The sequence below is a fragment of the Atta colombica genome, unplaced genomic scaffold, assembly GCF_001594045.1.
Source record: "Atta colombica isolate Treedump-2 unplaced genomic scaffold, Acol1.0 scaffold89, whole genome shotgun sequence".
Taxonomy (NCBI): Eukaryota; Metazoa; Arthropoda; class Insecta; order Hymenoptera; family Formicidae; genus Atta; species Atta colombica.
The window spans coordinates 349,302-359,878 of NW_017259582.1; the positions used below are offsets into that span (position 1 = coordinate 349,302).

Below are 10,577 nucleotides of genomic sequence, written 5' to 3' on the forward strand. Positions count from 1 at the left end.
TTGAGGTTGATGGCAACGATTGACTAGACTTAGCGTATTTTTCTTCTTGGGGTTGTAGAATATCCACTTCTCATCTCCAGTCACAATCCGATGCAAAAAATCTTTTCTCTGTTATCTTTGAATCAACTGTTCGCAAGTGAAAAATCGCCTTTCAACGTCTCTCGATTTCAGTTCATAAAGCACCCAATTTCCTTGTTTTTGAATCATTCCCATGGCTCTCAATCGTATAAAAACGGCTTGTTGAGTTACTTCCAATGATTCTGTAAGCTCCTCTTGCGTTTGACTCTGATCTTCTTCGAGTAATGTCTCTAATTCTTTGTCTTCGAATTTTTTTGGCTGTCCAGAGCGAGACTTGTCTTCAACGCTGAAATCTCCATCCTTGAAATTTATTAATTGGAACAGTCACTATAAACAACAAGCATTCGATGGGCTTCAGCCGCACTTTTCTTCCAATTAAAGCAGAAAATCAAAACCTCTCCAAATGCTGCTTGATTAACACAAAATTCGACATTTCAAACACAGTAAAAATCAAAGTTTTTGTATAAAACTCAAAGCGATATAAATTGAATATTATTAGCAGATGTCTAGCCTCTCTGAAACCACCAAAATCAGCTGTCACTATGAACCATTCACAACAGCTGGAACCATCTTTAAGGAAACAGACCAAACTAATTTGTATTCCCAATACTTTTATTTATTTCATTTATTTATTCTTTTTATTTTATTTATTTTATTTTTTATTTTATTTTATTATTTTATTTTATTAATATTATATTATATATTATATTGTTATATTATATTTTTATATTTATATCAAAAACATTTATTAAATATGTTTTTATACAAAATGAATCTGAAATATTTTTTGCGATATGCTTTCAATCATTACGCATGCGTAAAGGCTTAAACATAATAGGCACAGGCAACAGGGAATAACAAGCCATCCAAATCAAAGTTCTGGTATATAAATTCGATATTATATCCTACAACATTGATTGGACAGCTCGTTATTTCCTGTTCTCTGTGCCTATTGCCTACGCCTATTGTGTTTAAGTCTTAACCTCCAATCGTACCATCTTCTGAGGTGAATGGAGCTCTTAATTGATCCATGGAATATGCTCTAATGCGACGCGAACATCTAGTCGCCATATTGGTTCCGATGACGCGTATCGGAGCGTTTCAGGCATGTTGCGACAAACCTCTACTAACATCAAAGGTGCTGACAGAAAGTTGCACTATTAGAATACTAGAAATATAGATATTCGCGTCCATCATTTTTATTCCTTTTCCCACTTCTTGCTTTGTCCCCATTCCATCACTAAGCTGTGACGGGTTATGGTCTCTACAGGTTATGATTTGTATTTGCTGCTTGAAATTTTGTAGCTTCATTCCATTTTTGCTCTCAAAATCAGTTAAATATTTATCGTAATATTAGCAGGACCTGAAGAGTGTCTGGCGTTCAGGTTATTTCTAGATAAGATACCAAATATATATGTCTTTTCTTCAATTTGAAGAAAAGGATTGAAATTTCTCATTTGTGAGGAAATGTAGTGATGTTTATTCATAAATCATGTATTTATTTTACAGCAATACAACAAGTTGTCGTATTCAATAATTTAAATTTCCTGTGAATATTATTGCACATTATTGCAGGAAATTTAAATAATCGAATACTTTTTTCTGATCTATTGATGGTTTACCGCAATGCAACAAGGCATTTTATAAATTTTTTTGCTTTCGTTAATATATAATATTTCAATTTTTTTATATCTTTCTTTTTGTCTCTTAGTCTCTTATAATAAAATTTCGAAGTGCGACAAGGCTTTCAAGAGCTTAGAAGCTATAACTTATAACAACCGTAACAATCATAACCTTCTCAGACCAATGACAGAATGTCGGGAATAGAGCAAGGAATGGGGAAAGGAGTAAAAATGCGGATATTGCGAATACTCACATTTATAGTGCCTTAGTGCTGCTGTATATACTGTGCTGTTGGTATCCCTGTTGTGTCTATATTTAGTAAATTTCTTACACCTGTAAACTCGTGTGAAATTGTTCACTGTTTACAATTTTTTACACATAGCTGTTGAAAGTTTCTAAATAAAATGAATACACGATTCATTTAAGTTCAGTCATATTTAATTGGATAATTTTTAATTGACTACTCTATGCCATTTCGAGTCTGGCCGTATCGACTCGGCTTAGTCGAGGCCACTCTACCAAGATATTATTATTATTACATTTAAGAACTTACAATCAGAAAGAAAACAAGAGAAGAACAAAAGCTTCAAAAAATATCATATTGTAACATTAATCTTAATATTGAGACAAATAAGCATAAGAGATCAATTCTAGTACTTCGTACAGTGACAAATTGCTTATTCTAAACTTATCTGAAACGAGAAAATTATCAAATATAGCTGCTATAATTGACGCCAATTGACACGATCGCTTAGTACCAAGATCCGTAAAAAAAAAGGAAGAACAACAATGTTCAAAACTTTTGATAGATGAGCAACTTTCAAAAATAATATGCCATCTCTTGCGTTTAGTTTAATGTAATTACCAACAGATCGATGTTATAATTCATATTCTCAACAATAACATAGCATACGCAGCGAGAGATCATTTTAACGCACGTTTTTTTTCTAATGAATTTATTGCGCTTGTTTCAAAATGTTAAATTCAAATTTCGAGAAATACCAACGCACGCGCATATGGCCATATTGTTAATAGAGATAGAACATGAAAATGTGATCGCAGGGTGCAATATATCTGTACATGCTCGTGTCACAGTATTTCGTAATTGTGACAGATTTCCTAACCTCAATAGTCGTTCACTTCAACGCTTAATATCTCGATTCTTAAGGAAAAACGACGTTTATTTCTGCTTCTGTTTCATAAAAATGCGTCGAATAAGCCTAATTTTATAGATTTTTTATGTACTGTAACTAAATTGTATAATTTTTTTATCTTATAAACATATATATTACGAAGGTACTACATGTTTATTTAAATTTGTTCACATCATTTCATCTCTTGTCTAACGAAATTTGTTCTAATCATTTGGTCTCTTTTCTAGCAATAAAGATGCAAAACGCTTTGAAATTGTTTACTGTATTATCGCTTCTTGATACTGTAAGAACAATATCATCTTCATCTTTTTCTCCAATCGTTGTAGAGGCAAAATATGAACATTCTTATAATGAAACTATAAATTCTACGGTTGAATATGTGTTTTTGTATCCTGCTAGTAATGTAAGTCCTAAAACTAATTCATTGAGTAAATATCTTTTACTTACATTGCTTCTACAAGATTTTTATTTCTTAACACCTGAATGATGATTATCAAGAAAATAAAAAACCTCAAAAAAAAAGTTTCATTACAGATATTTGCAAATCAACTTTATTTTTGAAAAAACTAAAAATTTAAACAATTTACTATTTTCTTTATGGAGTAAAATAAAAATCATTTAGGTGTTGAAAAATCTTTGTAAATTGATATAATTTTTTACATTAAATTATTTCCAATAAATTTTATTTTAATATATTACTTTAAATTGTACAAACAATAAAAAGGATTTTGCATTATTCCTTTTATTTTTGTAAAAAAAATATTAAAATTTTTTATAGGTATAAATTTGCGTTATTATATGATAAATTTGGAGCAAAATTTTTAAAAATTAAAGGGTGATAAAATTTTTTTTTAGAAAAATGTATCTTTTAATGTAAAAAACTACAAGAAATTTTCGTTATTTATTGAAAAACAAAAAGTTAATCAAAATATATTGTACTGTTATTATTATTGATTAAAAAAATTATTTACATTTATTTATATTATTTATTTATATATTTACATTTGTTATATTTAATTATATTAATGATATATTTGTAGGTAAGTCTGGAAACTGCTAGGATTACAATAGAAAGCAATGCGACTCATAGTTTGCCATTGATAATAGTAGTACGTCAAACAACAGGTATTCTGTCCTGGCAAATACCTTTACTTGTCAACAGCGCGGATTTAGATACTGTGATATATAATAAAACTAGTCGTACTCTGTGCTCCACAAAGTATTATCGATACGCACAAAATAATGATGAACATGTTATTGTTGGTATTTCCACAGCCAGTCATGAGAATATCACTTTCTCTATTAGTGTGGTGGAAGTTATGGACTTTTATTTAAGGCATGTATTTGTATTATCATATAAATCGTATAAATACAAGTAATTTGTAGTATCAAATACAACATCATTAAGAAATATACCCAAAATACGCTCGCATATAAATTTTTACATTTTATTCTTTGTAGTTCCAGAAAAAAAGTAGAAGTACAAATTTCTCCATCTGAACCTATATATTATGGCTACATCTTCTCAAAGGAGGAAAATTCCTCAGTCATTGTTCGTGTGGAATCAGATAATGATATCTGTATGACTGTTTCTGTACAGAATACATCTGTAAGGCATGATAAAATGCATGACACAGTTCTTAATAAAATCAATATTTACAAATCTCTATCTTTTCTTTCCAGTGTCCTGTATTTGATTTGGAACGAAATATTGAATTTTCTGGACACTGGCAGACTGTAAGTAGAAGAGGAGGTATTACAGTACCGGTAAGTTGAATTATAATAATCTTTTCGATATATGATTGATGTATTTTATACAGGGACCATGAAAATCTAGCAATTTTTTAAATAAAATAACTAATAAGAAATAAATATTAATTTATTTCTTATTATATAACATTAGAAAATAGAATATCATTTGAGTATATTTGAGTATATTTGGACAATGTAACTGCGTTTAGCAAACAGCTCAATGATTCTTTATTATGATTGGTTTCTATCCAGCGAAGAAGTAAAGACAAGAATTAATTATATTAAAGAATCACTGAGCGTTTATTGAGCTGCTTTGGATGCATTCAGTTATAACTGCTCATTGAGTACTCAGCTTTTGATTAACATATTTCATTATATATTTCTTATATAATAAGAAAATAATATCTAAATTATATTTCATATTGTTATTTAATTTTAAAAATCACTTGATTTTCATGTTTCTGTATATACAACGATAATATAAAATTGTTATAATATGTTATTATAATATAACAGTATTATATATATAAAACAGTCAACATGAAATTGTTATAATAGTTAATATTTTTGAGGCTTCCACAGGTGCTTTCTATATAAAAATTATGCATTTTACGGGTTTTCTTCATATTCAGATCCATTTTTGGAATGCCAACGTTTCGTGAGTTGCAATCTATTTCATCAGGGCGAGAAGCAGCCTGATACTTAGTATCTGCTCTTCGCCCTGATAAAGTGGACTGCAAGATTCATGAAACTTGGTATTCCAAGAATAGATTTATTACAATACTTGTTTCAGAGAGAAGCTTATCCGTTAGGATTCTTCGTTGTACTTGTTGTCAAAGGAGAAGACACTGACTGTAATGGATTGTCTAATAGTAATCCTCTTCGTACTAAAAATGTTACATTAATTGTAAATCCAACTATTACCAAACGGGATTATGTTGTCGCATCGGTGTCAGCAGCAACAATTGTATTAGGTTTTTGTATCATTTATATAACGGCTGTAATAGTGTTCAGTATCAGAGAAAATAAGAAACTTGCAACACAAGACTCGATAAATGAAAATCAAGATTTTAATGAACATATACCGAGTCCGTCAATGGTAGAAGAGGTAACTAATTATAATGGATTAATATTTCATGCAGAATGAGGCACATAAAATGTGAATATCTCAAAAATTAAAGAAGTACAAAAAAAGGTTTCGAACAAAAGTTTTAGAGTTTCAAAGCGGATTTATAGTGTGTTAATAAAATAAAAAGAAATATGCCTCATCCTATATAGTTGTACATATTTTATGTATTTTGCAAAGTTCACATTCATAATAATTTTAATGTTTGTAATTGAATGTTGTATTACATATTTTGTCAGAATAGTCCAAAACAATTGAATTCTACGGAAGAAGATTCATCCCTAGATGAGGATGATATAGATCTAATGGAGGATGCTCTCTCTGATAAGGATGTGATACGAACAAAGGTCATTCTCTCGGTCTGTGATCTCGCTCGCAAAGAACCAAGAATATTGCGACATAAATCTCGTTTATATTTATATTACTTGACAACTGTCGCGATATTCTATACACTGCCGGTCGTACAATTGGCGGTGACATATCAGCGTGTCCTTCATACAACTGGAAATCAAGACATGTGCTATTACAATTTCCTATGCGCTCATCCACTGGGTTTGCTGTCCGACTTCAATCACCTATTCTCAAATTTTGGATACGTTATGCTGGGTTTACTATTTATATTTTTAACTTATTCTCGGGAACACAATGAACTAGATAAAGAAAAAATTAAATGCTACGGCATACCACAACATTATGGTTTATTCTATGCAATGGGCACTGCATTAATAATGGAAGGTATATTGTCGGCCAGTTACCACGTATGCCCTAGCCGTAGCAATTTTCAATTTGGTAAGTTGTATTAAAAACAAAACAAAGTATTGTTTTTGGTATTAAATATTATTTAATTTCTAGACACCAGTTTCATGTACGTAATCGCGGTTCTCTGTATGATCAAGATTTATCAAAATCGTCATCCTGATATAAATGCTAGAGCACCGGTAACATTTGGAATGTTAGCTGTTATAATATTCGCAGGATTGATTGGAGTTCTAAATGGTTCCAAAATCTTTTTGATAATATTTTCCATCCTGCATTTACTAATATGTTTCTTTCTGACTGTACAAATATATTATATGGGTCGATGCAAATTTGACAGAGGCGCTTTTAAAAGAATGGTGCAGGTATATGTCTCCTTGATTTTACCGTATCATCGCAAGACACATTTGCCATTTGATATCTTGCAGAGATTCAAACATGAGGCGCGCTGCGGCATATGGCACTTACTCCGACCGCTTTATCCCGCAAGATTTATAATGCTTGTACTGGCAAATTTATGTAACGTTGGACTTGCGGTATTTGGTAATATGTATCAGCAAGGCAATTTCGCTACATTTTTACTAGCTATACTGATGTCCAATTTAATTTTATACACATTCTTTTACATAATGATGAAGGTATGTATATACTCTTTTTTTTTCTCTTTTTTGTGACCGTATAAGAAACTAAAAGTTATTTAATTTGCATTAATATGAAAAATCTTATTTTTAGCTTTGCCACAGGGAAAAGATTCTACCTACACCCGCAATTTACATTTTCTTATCCATGCTGTTTTGGGGAGCAGCCTTGTACTTCTTCGTGAATAAAACTATTTCTTGGGCACTTACACCAGCTCAATCCCGCTTATATAATAAACCTTGCGCATTATTGAACTTTTTTGATTCTCATGACATCTGGCATTTTCTTTCGGCATTAGCTATGTTCTTTTCTTTTATGGTATTACTTACTTTAGATGATGATTTAACGGATGTACATCGGAGTCAAATACCAGTTTTTTGAAGATCTCTACGTAGTGAAAATTATATGAAATTTTATAATTTTACATAAGGTATTTTCTCAAATGTAGAATTACAATTCATATATTAGAATTGTAAAATTCTTAGAATAGTAATTCCACGAAAGAATTTGTATATAAAAAATATACAAAAGGCTCTTAGGAGAGCCTGTATATGTGGATATTGTCTGTATTAAAGAATGTATGTGATGTCGATTAGGTCAAATGAATGTATGAACGAATGCAATTCCATAAATTGCCTGCTACAAAACCAATTTTAATTCCAGTGCTTCGATGGCACTTTTTATGAAAAATGTATGTGATAATGTTTTAAAGTGAAAAAAATATATGTGTGTGTGTGTGTGTGTGTGTGTGTATGTGTGCGTGTGTGTGTATATATATCCCGCGAAACGTAGAAAAAAGAAATTGATATAGAGAAAAAAAGATTAACGTTTTACATTTAAAGTATATACATTTTTGCATCTGTCATGAAGTAATATGTTTGCGACAATTGCATAGTACATCATTCACGATGTTAAAGTCTTCTATACAATGTTTTCTTTGAAAATAAATATACATTTTATATTTGTGCGTGTATGTCTTCCTTCCTTCTTCTTCCACCTCCCCGCGTCGACAATATAATATTATTTTTAATTACATAATAATTTATCTAATATGTTAAGGGAATATTCTCGTTTGTCAGGTCAAAAAAATCGATTTTTTTATTGCATTTTCGGAAGTTGATAGTGAAAATATATTATCAAAGCTAATAGCTGCAGGTTATTACTTACAATTAATCTATTTGTAAATCGTAGTTGAAACTTTAAATGTATTTTTCTCAAAACAGTATTTTTTAACTGTGTTGACATAATATCTCGGGAATTAAGCGTCCGATCGACTTGAATTTTTACGTATCCATTAAGTATACGTTCTTTTATTACTAGAATTGCGGAATTTAATTTACGATTATTCCATTTTATTATATATAAAAAAAAACCAAACAAATTTATAGGTGAAAATCAATACAAATACAAATTTTTCAAAACATTACCGTTTCAACAATTTTCAATTTTTGTTTCATATTCTAGTTTCAGTAATAGTGTAATTCTTACAATTTAATAATTTTTTTGGTTTTTTTGGTTTCAGGCTACTAGAATTAACGGAATGATGTCAACGCCTCAAAAAGAAATTTTTTCATACATCTTGCGTATCACCGCGTATTTTTTTTTTTGTATGATACATATGGACACAAAAAAATAATTTTTAAATATCTATTTTGTATAAATAAAGTTTCAAAAAGTTTCATATTAATATATTAATTTATTTCTTTTAAAAAAATTCCTGAATAATAATATAATCATATAATCTTTAGCTTTACAAACGAGAATATATCCTTAAATCATGATTGACTATCTGAATTCTTTCTAATTGTACAATTACGTGGGATATAAATTTCACAGAGGCGATTTTTAAAAGAATAATACATTGCAGGTATGTTTTTTTATTTTGTGTGCTGTTGATATCTATTCTCTTGTAAGAGAATCAAACGCAAGGCATACTGCGGTATAGCACTTACTCCAAATACTTCGATCGCTTTATTCAGCAAGACTCTTATACTATGAATTTATAGTATTTGTACTAGAAAATTTATTATGTTGGACTCGCGATATTCGGAAATATCAACAAGGCAATTTCACTGCGTTTTTATTAGCTATATTTATGTCTAATTTAACTTTATACATATTTTTTTACATAAATGATGAAGGTATATACATTCTCTCTCTTTTCTCTTTTTCGTGGTCGTCGTGTAAAAAACTAAGAACTTTTTAATTTGAGTTAATACAAACATTTTATTTGTAGCTTTGCCACAAGGATTCTTCTCACATCCGTGATTTATATCTTCTTTTGCTGTTTTTTAAAGAGCAGCCTGTACTTCTTCGTGAATAAAATTAATTGTTTCTTGGACTTTTACATCAGCCATCAGTACAATAAACTCGCGCATTATTGAACTTTTTTTATTCTTATGCCATTTGGCATTTTCTTTCAGCATTAGCCTTGTCTTTTCTTTTATGGTATTATTTATTTTATGATGCTAACGGATATACATACATCAGAGTCAAAACCAGTTTTCTGAAGATACTTTTTATAAAGTATTCTCTCGGATGTACATCAATCTATAATAGAATAGTAATTATACAAAAGAATTGTATAAAATATATAAAAGCTTTTAGGAAAGAGAGTATATATATATACGTATTTCTCATGAAACGTGCTGTGGGTATTATAAAAAAAATGCTTGCGAAATCGATTAGACCGAATAAACAACCATATCTCGAATAATACCATATCTCGAATAATAAAACTTTAAAGAAATAAATCATAAATAAAAAATGCAAGCTAATATATTATTAGATGATAATGTGTAAAACTTGTGTGTATTATTAGCAACAACAGACAATTACAATTTAGGCCATTCACTTCAATGTAACAACGAAGTATTAATAAATTTAAATATTGAGCATTATATTAAATTTCAATAAACAAGGCGTTTTATAAAACTAAAAATATGTTGTGAGTATAAAGTCAGATCAGAAGTAATTGTCCATCGATAAGATCAACTGTCCATTGAATTATAGGTAGAATACATATTTCGATAGATGAATATTAAAATTGAAATATTAAAATGCATTAAAATGCACAATAGAATATCAATTTTGTTTAAAAGATATCCAAAAACTTATATATATAAAGTCTTATGAGTTATCAAGTCAGAACATATCCGATAAATAAAGATCATTGGGACAAGTGAGTATATTTGTAACTATTAGAATCATAAATAAATACAAATTAAAAGATTGTTAATAATACACACTAGTTTTATACATTATCATCCAATTTCGGCTTAGATTAATTTGCATTTTTGACTTATCGAATAAACACATCATAAGCTATAAATGCGATTTCATGAGTTATCTATTAAAATCAACGAGTTTCGATACCAGTGCTTCGATGGCACTTTTTTATGAAGAATATGTGTAATAATATTTAAAAAAAATATATTTATGTATATATA

General features: G+C 29.5%; 1 protein-coding gene across 1 annotated transcript; it reads left to right on the forward strand.

Moving 5' to 3' along the window:
• The first annotated feature begins 3,087 nt into the window (after nt 1-3,087).
• Nucleotides 3,088-7,509, forward strand: LOC108693196 (SID1 transmembrane family member 1-like). Its single transcript, XM_018202008.1, has 9 exons — nt 3,088-3,258; nt 3,896-4,230; nt 4,317-4,464; nt 4,539-4,622; nt 5,401-5,715; nt 5,973-6,522; nt 6,586-6,854; nt 6,918-7,127; nt 7,222-7,509. Exons 1-9 carry the CDS (start codon nt 3,091-3,093, stop codon nt 7,507-7,509), a joined length of 2,367 nt encoding a protein of 788 aa, XP_018057497.1. The 5' UTR covers nt 3,088-3,090.
• The last annotated feature ends 3,068 nt before the right edge of the window (nt 7,510-10,577 follow it).

Bases quoted from the DNA above. Each gene is read 5' to 3' on its own strand.
- LOC108693196 (XM_018202008.1), top strand. From the start codon at position 3,091: ATGCAAAACGCTTTGAAATTGTTTACTGTATTATCGCTTCTTGATACT. The intron at 4,465-4,538 runs GTAAGGCATGAT...TTTTCTTTCCAG, and splicing joins TTTCTGTACAGAATACATCT to TGTCCTGTATTTGATTTGGA. The intron at 5,716-5,972 runs GTAACTAATTAT...ATATTTTGTCAG, and splicing joins GTCCGTCAATGGTAGAAGAG to AATAGTCCAAAACAATTGAA.